Here is a 13,606-nt window from a genome sequence, read left to right as displayed (position 1 = left end):
TGGGCTTTGCTGAGCAGGAAGAGGAGTGGGAACAGTTTCTGTCAGGGTTGCTGCCTCCCGTCTGACCAGCCAAGCTTGTACTTTTTGGAAGTGAAATGCACGTTGAACTAAGGACAAGGCGACACGTGCAGCAGAGGACACCACGGTGTTACGAGTCACCATAAGCTTGTTCCTTGTAGGGGCGAGCTCACTCCTGGGCACTGGAAAAGAGGAAGCATCACTTGGTCTGGGCAAAGCAGTGGACAAGGTAAGGCCCGCGACCCCCTCTGACTCCCATCGCCTGAGACACATCTGAACGCAGGGAGCCACGAGCCTCCCTTGCTCCTGGGTTAGGCAAAACATGTCCCAAGGGCACAGTGCTTGAATGGGGGTCTTAGAAATCCCACTAGCTCTGGGCAGATACAGAAGAAATAGCTTGTAGCCAAAAAAGCAGATGCCAACAGAAAAGATCGTGGACGACTACAAAGTTGGATTATGCAGCTGGTGCCTTTCTTAGGCCAGCAGACGTGAGGAAAGTTAAACAGTGGGTAGGAGGGAAGGGTGTCTCACAAAATCAGGGGCATGTTAACCCACGGAGCGCATGATTGAGGCCAAGCAAAGAGGCAATGCCTCCCTCCCAAAGGGAGGGAACAGGCATGGAAAATTCATTTTGCACTTCCAAAAACTGCAAGCTCTGTGGACAACTGTGCGTGGAAAGAAGCAGGGCAGCTGAGGTGGCATGGGAGGCTCTCAAGGACACAGGCTACATCCAGGACTACTAGCTTCTGGCTCTGAAGAAGGAAAGGTTAAGAGGCCATGATGGACTGCCTGGACACGCCATGGGTAGCAAACCATCTTGGAATATGTCATCAGGCACCTGTAGCTTGGAAGGACTTTGTCCCTAGCAGCACATGGGGGGCTCCGTGGGGGAATTGAGGTGTACAACAAATGTCTCCAGAGCTTCTGTCCCCAGGTACTGAGCATCAACCAGGATTGTCAGCTGAGCATGGGTAGCATGGAAAACAGAAGTCTCAAACTGGAGATGCAAAGCGCTCGGCCTCTGGTGAGAAGGGGAAGATGACCAGCATGCACATTCAGGTGTCTTCAGTACTGACTGAAGGAGGTTGGACCGCAGGCGGAGGGAAATGGGAGGACCTGAACACACATGGAAGAGAACGAACACGGAACAAGTGTGGATGGAGAGGAATAAGGGTGATCTATGGGGAAAGGGAGGGGAATGCAGGGAACCTAAGGGTGCGTGGAGGGGAAGGAAACGAACCTGAGGGCACACGGGGCTGACGTGGACCCGCTACTGCACTCAGAAACCTCCTTTCCTGCCCCAAAAGGCTCCTTCCCCGCTCCAGTGTCCCATTTTCTGCACCGAAACACCCGAAGGACCTCACCGCCCCTCCGGACTCCGGTAACCCCGCCGGGCACCCGAACCTCCCCCCCCCTTCCCGGACACTGCCGAGACGTCCCCTCCCGCGCCCTAAGGCTCCGGCTCACTCCCAGCCCCCCGCCTCGGTCCTTCCCGCGCCCGGGCAGCCCCCACCGGCCCCGCCCGCCGCCCGCCCCGCCCCGCCCCTCCCGCCCCGCCCCTCCGCCGCAGCCGCCGCTGGGTCCGGGCCTGGGGAGGCGGCGGGCCGGGGGGGCCGCGCCGGGGCGGGCGCCGGGGCCATGCTGGGCAAGGACTACATGCTGGCCATCGTCCTCGTCAACTGCGACGGTCAGCGGCGCCGGCGGGCGGGGCCGCGCTCCGGGGGCCGGGGCCGGGGGCCGGGGGCCGGGGCCGGTGCGGGTCGGGGCCGGGGCCGGGGCCGGGGCCGGGCCGCTGCCGGGGCCGGTGCCCGCGGGCTGGAGCGGCGGCCGCGCCCCGGCGCTGTCCGCGGTGCTGAACGGGCCCGCGGCGGCCTGTGCTGGGGGCGCCCGGCACGGCCCGCGCCGCCTCCCCGCCCCTCCCAAGGTCGCGGGGGGCACCCCCAGCCCCCCGTCCCCACCCTCCCGCGGGTCGGGGGTCCCGCGGGGCGCGGGCGGCGGAGCGGTGGACCGCTGCACAGCGCCCGGCCCGCCGGCAGCACGGCCCCGGGGGATGAGCACCCACGAGGGGTGCGCCGAGCCCTGCGGATTTTGGACTGCATTCCCAGGAGCAGAGCTCGCTGCTCTGCTGCACCACGGGCTCATTTCCGTGACCTCTCCAGGGCCTGCGGTGCAGGGAGGAGGGGGTTAATCTACCCCTCCTAGCTGCAACCCTCCAAGGGCGCTTTCCTCCTCCCAGACCCCAGGGGTCTGTCCCCAACCCCTTTCCCTGGCCAAGCAGGGAAGAAGCCGGTCTCGGACATCCTGGGGTGTTGGCAGAGGGCTGGGGACCGCATGCTGGCGGGGGGAGCTCTGTGCTGGCAGCCCCGGGCCCTGCCTGGGCACCCCTGCAGGGTGCCTTCCCTGGCAGGCCTAGGCTGCCTGTACTCTCTGTGCCCCTGCCAGGGTCACCCCATCCCTCCGGGCGCCAATGAGGCAGCTGTCTGCACTGATCGCTTGCCTGGGGTCCACCACTACTGCAGCCTCTCTGGCATCACACCAAGCCTTCCCTCGCCATGCTTCTCTCCTGGGCCATGTGCCCAGCCATGCACCCAGAGGCCACCGCAGGACCCTTTCGCTGCTGGGTGAAGCTGCTCGCTTCTCAAGGTGCCCTGCAGCTGGGGGACCTCCCCCCCGACTTGCCTCACACTCTTCCTCTGCACAGACAACCTCTGGAGCGACCAGAGCCTGGAGACAGACCCCGACCTCCCCCCAGGCTGGAGGAAAATCCGTGACTCTCTGGGCACCTACTATTGGCATGTGCCAACCGGCACGACGCAGTGGCAGCACCCTGCACACACCACCGGCCCAGGAGGGCGCCCGGAGGCTGATGGAGAGGAGACACTCCAGGGAATGGTAGGGGATGTGGGCAGGGCAGTGAGGGCTGGCGTTGGATCCCACCCCTTGGCAGGAGCCTGCTGAAGGGCCCGCTGGGAATCGCTGGTCCAGCCTCCCCTTGGAGCAGGCCAAAGTCCTGCTCAGCCTGTTCCTGGCCAGGGTTAAGCCCCTTGAAAGGCTCCAGCAGGCCCCATGTTGGCTCCATCCTGGCTACATGAGATACCCAGAAGCTGAGGCGCTGCTATCCTGGAAGGCTCCTACCTGGTGCCTCGTGACAGCCTCTCTTGCTGCCCTCACCCCTTTCCTCTTCTCTCCCAGGACTGCCAGGCCCTCACAGCGAAGCACTCGGCAAAGGACAGGCCCATTCCCAGCCCCATGGCTTCGCTGTCCCGGAGGTAGGGCTGCCCACGCTCTCTGCTGGCTTGTGGGGCACCATTGACCCTTGACCACCGCTCGGTGCTGGGCCCCGGTGCCTGGGTGCTGGCCCTGGTGCCCCCCACCAGAGCAGCCCCACACGCTGGAGCCAACAGGACCACGCTGGTCACCTCCATGGGATGTTTCCCAGCTGGTGGCATGGAGGTCTGCCGGTGCCAGGGCTTCCTGGTGCTTCCCTGCGTGCCCCAGGTCCGTGCTGCCGAGTGGGAGCCATGCCCTCACCGCCCTGTCCCTCCACAGGACTTCGCTGCCCTGGCACGGAGATGACTTCCAGCACAGCGCAGAGCCCGGCTCCAAGGTACCGCATCCCGGGGCTTCACTGCGGCATCGTGGGCTGGGGCTGGCAGAGGAAGGGACAGGCTGCAGCTGGCAGGGACAGGGATAGGAGCAAGAGCAGGGGTGACCATGCTGGCACAGCAAGGGGTGCGGGACGGGGGTGGCTGTGCTGGCCGGGCACTGAAGCCCCATGTGCCTCTGCTCAGTGCTTTGCTGTGCGCTCGCTGGGCTGGGTGGAGATCCCTGAGGAGGACCTGGCACCTGGCAAGAGCAGCATCGCCGTCAACAACTGCATCCAGCAGCTCTCCAACAGCAAGGGCCAGGGCTCTGCGGAGAACAGGGGCGAGGTGAGAGCCTGGGAAGGTGCTGCCAGGCAGGGTCCCACCCCGGGGCCACTGCTGCTGAGGCTGGCAGTCCCCACCGATGGGGACCGTGCCTAGGGTGGGGCAGGGAGCAGTGCCAGTGGCAGAGTCAACTCTCTCCACACAGGGCGTCCATGTGGTGGTCCCAAGTGTGGGGCAGGTGGGTCTGACAGGGCTGTCCCTTTGGGGACAGTGCCAGGGTGGCCCCTGGGTGGGCCGTCCCCACACACGGGAATGGTACCTGCGGAGGGCTGGGGAGGGGTGGGGCAGGGCTGTCTGGCTGTCCCCACTCTTGGGTCTGAGTAGGCTGGGGGGACGGGGGTGTCCCTACACATGGGCTGGGTACTGGGGATGCCCAGGCTGTCTGCCAGGCTGAGGGAGCCGCTGACCTTCTGCAGGCCAGGACCTGGTGATGATCCTGAAGAAGGACACCATGAGCCTGGTGGACCCCCTTGACCGCAGCCTCATCCACTGCCAGCCCATCCTCAACATCCGCGTCTGGGGCGTTGGCTGCAACAACGGCAGGTGCCGGGGGCTGGGGCAGAGCCGGGGCTGGGGGGCGGCTCTGCCCGCTGGGAGGGGAAGGCACCCCAGCAGTAACCTGTCCCTTCTGCTCCCTCCCTGACTGCTGCTATGGCTGCAGGGACAGGTAAGGGGGCATGGGTCCAGGGGGCAGCAGGGGGATGGGGGGGCTGCCTCTACCAGGGTCTCACTGGCTTGCTCGTGGCCTTGCAGAGACTTCGCCTTCGTGGCCAGTGACAAGGACACCTGCGTCCTCAAGTGTCACGTCTTCCACTGCAACGTGCCTGCCAAGGGCATCGCCAAGGCCCTGCACGAGATGTGCTCCAAGGTGGGATGCGGGGGCCCCGGCTGGTGTGGGCATGGCCCAGGTGTCTCGGGGGTGAGGGGAGGCACCGGGACTCCCGTCTCTTGCAGATCGTGGCTGAGCGAGCTGCAGCAAGCAGTGGGCTGCCACGCGCCGCCACGCTGGAGCCCGTCTCCACCGAGGACCTGCCACTGCAAGGTACCGACCCTGCCACGCTGCCGGCTGCTCCCCCAGCCCACAGTCTGCCCTCGGGCAGCGGGATGCCCAGCGGCCGGAGCCCTTTGGCCTGCCTGACTGTGTCCCCAGGGTCCTTGGGGATGGGGGGGAACACGGGGAGGACACGGGGGGTCACCCCCACCTCTCCTGTCCTGGCAGTGGATATTCTGGAAGCGGTGAGGCAGTCGATGCAGACCTACGAGGCGTTGTACATTGGCAGCCTGCCTGTGCCCAGGGCCATGGGTAAGCGCCGCTGGCCCCACCACCGCTGGGCGATGCCCGAGAACCCCCCACCCTGCGGCGGCTGAGCAGCCGTGCCCCAGCGCTGGGCGGTCCCTGCCTGTGGGGCCGGCTGGCAGCACCCTGCCTGCACCGTGCCCGCAGCTGGGGCAGGGGCCGATGGGATGGGGTCACCTGCTCCCCAGGGATGGATGTGCTGAACGAGGCCATCGAGAAGCTGACAAGGGGCCCCGGGCGGGAGCGGTGGACGCCCTCCCTCATCCGCGTATCCGACACGGCCATGAGGGTGCACCCCGTGCAGGTGGGGAGGGGGACGGGGGGCTCCGGCCGAAGCGGGCACCCTGCTGCCGCCGGGGTGGGACAGGCAACCGCCATGGGGGGCCCGGCCCCCCAGCAGAGGGGACCTGGCAGGGGTGGCAGGGCTGCCTGGGGTGTGGCCAGGGGTGGATGGGCCCACAGGGTCCCCGCAGGAGGACGAGGAGGCAGCACACATCTGGGAGTGCCAGGTGCGGTACGTGACCTTCCTGGGGGTGGGCCGGGACGCCCACACCTTCGCACTCATCGTGGACACGGGGCGACGCTTCCAGTGCGCGGCCTTCTGGTGTGAGCCCGACGCCAGCACCATCTCGGAGGCGGTGCAGGCAGCCTGCATGGTGAGCGGGAGTGGGGCATCCCCCAGTCCTCCCAGCCCTCCGGGGACACCCGGGGGGAGGAGGCAAGGGCTGGGGACGGGGGAGGGCAAAGCGGGGGGGCCTGGGTGGGACGCCCAACCCTGGGGAGGGCAGCAGGGGCAGGAGGGAGTTGACCCCACGGTGCCGTGTCCAACCCACGGCCATGCCGTGCTGGGTTGTGTCCAGCCCCACCGTGATGCCGCGTTGTGCCCCACCCCATGTCCACGCCACGTTGCCCCTGACCCCACGGCGATGCCGTGCTGTGTGTGACCCCGTGGCCACAGCCACGTTGCGGCCGACCCCACGGTGATGCCGTGTTGCGTCCAACCCCGCAGCGATGTCCCCTGGTGCCTGACCCCACAGCCACACCGTGATGTCTCTGACCCCACGGGCGATGCCACGTCGCGCGTCACCCCCCCCCCCCCCCCCCCCCCCCGGGGACGCCCCGTCGTTCCCCCACCCCACGGCCACGCTCCGTCCCTCGTCTCCCCGCAGGTGCAGTACCAGAAGTGCCTGGTGGCCGCTGCACCGGGGGCTAAGGCGAAGGCTGCCGCACGCCGGGGCCGGGCCGGGCCGGCGGCCTCGGGGGACGCCGCCAGCGGGGCGGCCAAGGCGAGCGGGGGCAGCGGAGGGGCGGCGGGGGCCGGTGCCCGCAAGCGGGGCCTCTTCTCCTTCCTGGAGGCCTTCCGCCTCAGGCGAGCCCTCCTCCACACCCCATAGGGGGACGGGACGGGGCGGGGGACGGGGGACGGGAACGGGGCCGGAGGCCCCGTTCCCGTCCCCCGTCCCCCGCCCCGTCCCCCGCCTCCCCGGCGGGGCGGGCTCACGGGGAGCCCCGCCCCTTCCAGCCCCGCCCCGCCCCGCCCCGCCGGACGGAAGGGGCGGGGCCGGGCGTGACGTGGCGGGATGGCGGAGCTCTACGTGAAGCCGGGTGAGGGGGCGCGGGCGGTGGGGGTGAACTTCCGGTCCGGCGGGGAGGGAGGACGGGGCGGAGGGGGGGGGGAAGCCCCGGGGGGACGTGTCCCGGGGCGGGGGGGGGGGGGGGGGGGCGGGCCGGGAAGGCTGTGTCTGGGGAGGGGGAGCCCCATCCTGGCGCAGGGGCGCGGTATCCCAAGGGCGGGGGGGGGAGGTGTTTTGGGGGGGGGGGTCCCCTTGGTCCCCCACGGGGTCTCACCGTGCCCTTTGCTGCCGCAGGGAACCAGGAGCGCGGCTGGAACGACCCCCCCCAGTTCTCCTACGGGCTGCAGGCGCAGGCCGGGGGTCCCAGGCGAACCCCGCTCACCCGCCGGGCCCCCCCTCCGCCCGCGGGGGCCCCCCCAGGTCAGCACCCGCAAAGCTCCCGGCCCACCCCGCTTCACCCCTGCCCAGCCGGGGGCTGCTGCGGGGCAGCCGGGGCCCAGCGCAGCCCCCGGGCCGGTGGCGCCGCAGGGGCCTCGCCTCGCCTCGGTCCGGGTCCCCCTTCCCGCAGGCAGCCCGGCCTGGGCGTTGGGCCCGGCTCCCCCGGCTCCGTCGCGGTGGCTGCGGGAGAGCGGAGCCTGCGGCACCTGCCCTTGCTGCCGGCCCTGGGCGTGCAGCGGCCGGGCAATGCCGGCACGGCAGCGCCCGCCCTGTGCGGGCAGAGGGGCGGCGCGGGCAGGGGGCCCTGGGGCCTGAGACACCCCCCCCCCCCTCCTGCTGGGCCTGTTCGATGAGGGTGACAAGCGTGCGGCCCCGGGCGCCCGGCCGGCATCCCTGCGGCTGCGGCCGGGCTGATGGGGCTCCGCGCCGGTGCCTCTTTCCCTGCAGGTGCTCCTCCAGACCCGGCCAGCGCCCCTGCTGCCTCCGGAGCGCTGCCCCCCCGAGCGCTGGGGCCGCCCCCCCTCGGGCCGGTCAGCCCTGCCCCGCGGGCAGAGAGTGGGAGGCCGAGCGCTGCGGCGTGCCTGGAGGAGCGTGGCCCGGAGGAACGCGGCGTGCCCGCCGACGCGGTCCTCGCCCCACTGAGGGAGGCCCTCGACGCCTGCCGCCCCACGGTGCAGGTGAGGCCCCGGCCCCTTCCTCCGCCTCTGCCCCACGCACTGCAGGGGCGCAGGAGGGGCAGCCAGGCAGGGGCTGCCTGTTCCCGGGATGCCCGTGGGGCGAGGAGAGCCACCCCTGCCCCGGGGACTCCCCAGAGCTGGTGGGGGGCGGGTCCCCCCTCCAGCTCATCTCTGCTTCCAGAAACAAGTGTGCGACGACATTGGGCGGCGGCTGACAGTGCTGGGGGATGCGTGGGCTCAGGGGAAGCTGTCAGCCCCGGTGAGGAAGAGGATGAGCCTCCTGGTGCAAGGTGAGGGGCAAGGAGGGCTGCATCCAGGCCAGCGCCAGGCTGTCGGGCAGGGGGCACCCATGGGAAGGCTGACCCCACACCACTGACGGGTTCCCCTTTCCTGGCAGAGCTCCAGCAGCAGCGCTGGGATGCGGCTGACGAGATCCACCGCTCGCTCATGGTGGACCACGTGAACGAGGTGAGCCAGTGGCTGGTGGGCGTCAAGCGCCTGATCGCCGAGACAAGGAGCCTGCCTGCTGCGGAGCCGGCTGTGGCGACAGATGGCAGCGCCCAGGCCGGGCCTGGCCCGGAGGATCCCTGATGCCAGGGACGGGGCTGCGGACTGTGAGCAGGGCAGCCCATGTCCAGGGCCACCGGCAGGAGAAGGGCCCCCACTGCCCGAGGGGGTCTGGGCACCTCCTCTGCCTCCCAATCCTCACCCAGGAAAAGGGGATTTTAATCATTGTGACATTTTAGCGGCGATTCACTACATGACGTTTAATAAACGGCACTAACCTGCCCCTGGCCACAGCCTGCCCCAGGGTTCTGGCACCGGACGGTCGTGGTTCTCTCACAGGAGCAGCAGGAGAGGGGACTGCTGGGCGAGGCCATGGCAGCCTTGGCTTGGCCAAGGGGCTCTCGCCCGGGCAGGCTGCTCCCAGCCCACAAGACGTGAAGGGAAGGAATGCCCCTGGTAGCACCCCCAGCATCACCCAGGTCGAGCGGACAGCGATGCATTTCCCTGCTGCAGGGGTTGGCAAAGCCTGGCCCCTCTGGCCTTGCCTTTGGCACTGGGGGGACCCACAGCAGCAGGCACATGGCCCAGCTCTGCTGCAGGAGACAGCCCCTGAGGAGTTCTGGGCTGGCTGGGGAGGCCGACCTGCTGCCAGCCCAGAGCAGCCTGGCACAGCCTGGGTTTGTGCTGCAGCTACAGCCCGTGCTCCCATCTGGGCTCCTGCCCGTCCTGACACAGCTCAGACCCAAGTCTGGGACCCGAGAGACCTGGGTGGCCTCGGGGACAGGGAGAAACATCACGGTGCTATTGATACCCACCAGGTCAGGTAAGCCCAGGGTGTTAACGTTTACCCTGGACAGCAGGCAAACTGCACTGTGCTGCTCCCTCCTGCTCTCGCAGGACAGCCTCGCCAGCTGCCCCTGCCACAGCTGGGAGAGGCTGCATGCGGCACCCCAAGCCTGGGAGCAGACCCTGAGGCCTTGCATTCACCACCCCCAGCCCGCAGGGTCTTGGTGCAGGAGGGAGAGATCCTCTGCACCCTCAAAGGGCTCCCGGTGCTGCTCAGCCCCTCTTAGCTCCCCTCCCCGGGGCCCTAAGGACGCAGCTGAGCCCCAACAGAGATGCACCAGGTCAACACAGGGGTTTCATGGTGTTTATTGATCAAGCATGAGCTCCTAGGCAATTGCACCAGCCAGTTGTGCTAGAGCCTGAGGTGTCACACGTCCATCCCCAGCATCAGAGAGGGCTGCAGCCAGCTGGTCACGGTGCCAGCACCTCCACGAGGCCCAGGAACAGGCCCAGCCATGGCCTGGAGACGGGGAGCTGGAAACTCAGATGTCCATCTCAAACTGGTCTTGATCTGCAAGTGTACGGAGGGATACAGAGCCAGGGTTAGGAGGGGCCTACCTTGGGAGAAACATGCAGGCAAAGGGGGCAGGAGCTGGAACTGGGGCTGAGTGGGGATCTCCCCTTGCGGCCAGGCAGGAGCCCCATGCCCCAAGGCAGCGCATAGGCAGGTGCTGCCTGCCTGGGCTGCTCACCTGGCATGGCTTCTTCGCTCTCATTCCGCTCCTTGAGCTCCTCCAGCTTGACGAGGCTGGACTGGGCCAGGGATGTGACACCGGGGATCTGGGGCAGGCAGCAGGGAGGGGTCCTGGCCACGGGTGAATTCTTGCACTCCAGCAGGAACTTGCGGTCGTAGATGATGCGGGTACCTGCCAAAAGCAGGGGGCTGTCAGGCACTGCCGGCCCCTGGCCGCCCCCATCCCCGAGCACCACAGCCTGAGCCTGGAGCACAGGGTGGGACCCAGCGCTTGGCCACGGCTCAGGGACACGGCTGGCTCTGTAGCCACTGTGGGGCTTCCCACATGGCAGACTGTGACACCCGTCCTGCTCTTCCCCACATTGTTCCTCCCCTTGAGGCTCCTGGAGCTCTGCCAGGGCACAGCGCAGGGGGTCCAGCCTTGACACGGGTGCCCAGCCTTGACACGGGTGCCCCGTGGCAGCTGACACCGCAGCCACCCCTGTGCTGCCTGGAAGGCAGGGCCAGCCCTGGGGCACTCGGCACACAGCCCAAGCCTGATGGCCAGGCAGCAGGCAGGTCCCCAGTGCACCCTGCCCAGAGGCGGCTGGCTCGGGGTGGTTCCCTGCAGCTATCAAACAGCAAAGGCTGGGTGCCCCCCGGTTGGCACCCTGGGGAGCTGTACCCGGGGACCTGTTCCCATCAGCTCAGCCAGCGAGCCACCCTGCTGTGCCCTGCACGAGGACAACGCGCTGGGTTCGATGGGAGAACCTCCAGTGTGCCAACCTGCTGGGTGTGCAGCCCCAGGGCAGTGCCCACCCGGGGCACACGCTGCTTCCCCACGCGCCCCAAGCGCCTGCCAGCGATCCCCGAGGTCATGCCAGCCTGCGTGCCACGTCTGCTGCCCTGCACCAGGTCCAGGCCCCCCTTCCCCTGCCCGGCTGTCCCTGCAGCCAAGCACCAGTTCCCCGCCAGGCTCTGCCAGCGAGCATGGCCCAGCGAGCCCAGAGCTCCTGCGCGGGCCGGGCCCTTCCCAGCACCACAAACACGTTACACAACCCGCGCCTGCCGCGGCCCCGCCAGCACCGGGCCTGGCTCCCCAGCCCCAGATAAGCTTATCGGAGACGCACAATGGAGCCAGCGCCCACAGGGTGGGCACCTGCGGCTCAACTGAAACATGCACAGCTCAGGGACGGGGCACAGCCCACCCTGAGGACAGACAGCAAAGAAAAGGACCTGCTTGACAGCTGAAGCAGGGGCTTTGGCAGGGGGTTGGAAGGGGGGCAAGAGGGCAGGCCTAGGGTACCCCTGGAGGGAGCCGTGCCACCCAGTACCTTCCCCCAGGGCTGGTGAACTCGGGTGGGAGCAGACTTCTTGCACTAGCCCCCTGTGTCTCCCCCAGCTTCAGCCAGCCATGCCCAGGCGTGACCTACCCCCAAGGGACCAGCACTGCATCCACCACCGCAGCGGCACTGCTGGCAGCCCGCTCCCCAGTGGTGCAAACACCAGGCACTGCCTCTGCCTGCTCACCCCGGTACCACGGGGCAACGATGGCCCTAACTTCTAGCAGTATCTTCCTACAAAGCTTTGGGGTTCCCTTTTCCACTCCAGCTCTGGGCTGCCAGGGAAGCCACCACCCCATGGGCCTGCCTGGATCTGGTGCCCAGAGCAGGTGCCCGTGCCCCCAAGGACCAAGCTGCAACATGGAGAGTCCAAGAAGGGACCCACTCAGAAAGGAGCTGCCTAAATTAGGCAGGGATGGAGCGGCTGAGGCTACCGTTCTGTTCAAGGGACAACCCCATCCCCATGCTGGGTCTTACCCCCTGGCGTGGTGGAATAGACGGTGCCACCCGGCGTGGAGCTGTAGCCCTCTGGGATGGGGAACTGGTGGCTCCCTGGGATGGGGCAGGAGGAGGTGGCAGTGCCCGTTGCAGCCATGGAGCCCACACGGGTAGGGTGGGGGTGGGGTGGGGGAGGGGCCTAAGGCCCCTCCCCCACCCCACCCCTCCCTTGCAACTCACCCAAGAGCAAACACCTATTGCACACCACCACCATGTGTTTTCAATACAATTATCATTAACACAAGTGTTTCTCCTTTGGTGTTTGCACTATCAGGGGGGCAGCGGCAGTTCAATGTTTTTTGCATTTCTTCCTCAAATACTAGGAGAAATACTGTCCAGTAGCATTTCTGAGGTTTATCTGCCTGCGGTACTCAAATATTGCTTGTGCACTTTGAGTTTTCGGTACTCCTTCCTCATGCTTTTCCTGGGGAAACTCTGCTGCTGCATGTAAGGATTTGCCTGGAGAAGGTGGAGAAGTCTCCATCTGGTCTGAGAGACCACCAAAAGCGGTCCATTAGATTGGACACTACGTGCACTGTAGTTACCTGCTTGAGGAATGGACCAAACATTCAGTGTAGTTACTGCATCGCCGCTGAGCAAAAGCAGAAATAAGCATAGTCCAAGTGCAGAAAGTGGAGAACTTCTGCACCTGGGTAGAGAATGAACGTTCATCTTAAGCAGCACGCAAAAATCCCCTTCTTCCTCATGGGAAGGACTTGAGGAACTCTTACCAGATTTAAAGGGTTACAAGAAGCTTAGAATTGAATACATTGTGTTTTTCTCTAGTGGGAAGTGGTCTCTGCTTTCCTAAGATCTGTTTCCAGGCAGCTGGTCACAGCGAGTCAGGTGAAGAAACTCTGCATTTACCTACGAGCTACCTATTTAACTTCTGCAAATTAAGATACCATCAGTTGCCACATTGTCAACTCAGCCCTTATTTCCAGCCCCGGAACAAAACCCGATCGCTCAGGCAACCCACCTGGAAAGAGAGTGCTAGAAGCAGCAGAACTAATCCAGAAGGAGAAAAAAAAAAAAAAAAAAAATGCACAACCATGTTCACACAAAAAAAATAAAAGGCTAACAACTGGCAGGGGGAAGGACTCAGCAGACCTCGTATCGCAGACGACTGCGGATCAAAACCCTCCCCCAAACCCTGACTGCATCCACATGCTAATTACGTGACCCTGAAAAGATGCATCACTGGGCACGGCAGCAGCTACCGATGACAACAACATACAGCCTCTTCCAAAATTCTCACACACAACCTATAAATACTGTTCGCCTTTTATTGAATATTCAGGTAAATATTTCACATTAATACAGGCTACATAAAGTAGAGCCACTATACGACATGAAATTTACTCAGCTTTTCCTTTTAAGTATGTAAACAATTATACATGTATTTACCACCCTAAAAGGTTGAAATCATGTAATCAGCTAGTTCTCTGCTGCATACAAGGAGCATTCAGTAGTGTTTAGCCAAAAGCACTAGTTTCGTCTGATTTTTAAGTTCAAAAAGGCTAAACTAACTGGAGAACAGAATCAGTTTGTATAGGTAAATCAATTTGTTCTTATACAACGGGCAATCAAGTTTCCATTGTTACAGCCCACAGAAATTTGCTTAGTTAGGCACATTAAAAAATCCCCAAGGTTCTTCAAGATCATAAAGATTCCCAAACAAGGCTATAAAAGGATAGACCCCCTTAAATCAGTTGACGTACTTGAGATGCATGTTTCCAATGTGAGGTGCCCAGGTGCCAGGCCAAATCTACAGCAAGAAATAAAAAGACAAGTCTATTATGAAAA

At 65.1% G+C, this 13,606-nt stretch overlaps 4 protein-coding genes across 6 annotated transcripts in view; 2 read left to right on the top strand and 2 right to left on the bottom strand.

Annotated features, from left to right (window-relative positions):
• Positions 1-1,612: 1,612 nt before the first annotated feature.
• On the top strand, positions 1,613-6,638 carry APBB3 (amyloid beta precursor protein binding family B member 3). The gene is given in 13 exon segments (XM_076349811.1): positions 1,613-1,705; positions 2,720-2,910; positions 3,211-3,287; positions 3,568-3,625; positions 3,810-3,966; positions 4,364-4,490; positions 4,609-4,614; positions 4,701-4,815; positions 4,902-4,989; positions 5,167-5,250; positions 5,433-5,557; positions 5,559-5,900; positions 6,414-6,638. Coding segments are annotated over 13 exon segments (1,644 nt in total). The 5' UTR covers positions 1,613-1,656.
• Positions 6,639-6,777: 139 nt separating this feature from the next.
• Positions 6,778-8,733, top strand: SRA1 (steroid receptor RNA activator 1). The gene is made up of 5 exons (XM_076349835.1): positions 6,778-6,849; positions 7,113-7,238; positions 7,704-7,933; positions 8,115-8,223; positions 8,331-8,733. Exons 1-5 carry the CDS (start codon positions 6,825-6,827, stop codon positions 8,522-8,524), a joined length of 684 nt encoding a protein of 227 aa, XP_076205950.1. The 5' UTR covers positions 6,778-6,824; the 3' UTR covers positions 8,525-8,733.
• An 843-nt stretch (positions 8,734-9,576) lies between these two features.
• EIF4EBP3 (eukaryotic translation initiation factor 4E binding protein 3) lies at positions 9,577-11,899 on the bottom strand. The gene is made up of 3 exons (XM_076350088.1): positions 11,780-11,899; positions 9,979-10,152; positions 9,577-9,797 (listed from the first exon to the last, which is right to left on the bottom strand). Exons 1-3 carry the CDS (start codon positions 11,895-11,897, stop codon positions 9,769-9,771), a joined length of 321 nt encoding a protein of 106 aa, XP_076206203.1. The 5' UTR covers positions 11,898-11,899; the 3' UTR covers positions 9,577-9,768.
• A 1,173-nt stretch (positions 11,900-13,072) lies between these two features.
• Positions 13,073-13,606, bottom strand: part of ANKHD1 (ankyrin repeat and KH domain containing 1) — a 117,604-nt gene continuing 117,070 nt past the window's right edge. For all 3 annotated transcript variants that reach the window (XM_076350085.1, XM_076350086.1, XM_076350087.1), the window contains one exon: positions 13,073-13,568. In XM_076350085.1, the coding sequence (XP_076206200.1) occupies positions 13,509-13,568 (60 nt within the window). In that variant the 3' untranslated portion in view covers positions 13,073-13,508. The remainder of the gene's footprint in view (positions 13,569-13,606) is intronic.

The sequence above is a fragment of the Aptenodytes patagonicus genome, chromosome 12, assembly GCF_965638725.1.
Source record: "Aptenodytes patagonicus chromosome 12, bAptPat1.pri.cur, whole genome shotgun sequence".
Lineage (NCBI taxonomy): Eukaryota > Metazoa > Chordata > Aves > Sphenisciformes > Spheniscidae > Aptenodytes > Aptenodytes patagonicus.
Note: the sequence above shows the minus strand (reverse complement) of the source record. Positions and strands in the feature narration are given on the sequence as shown.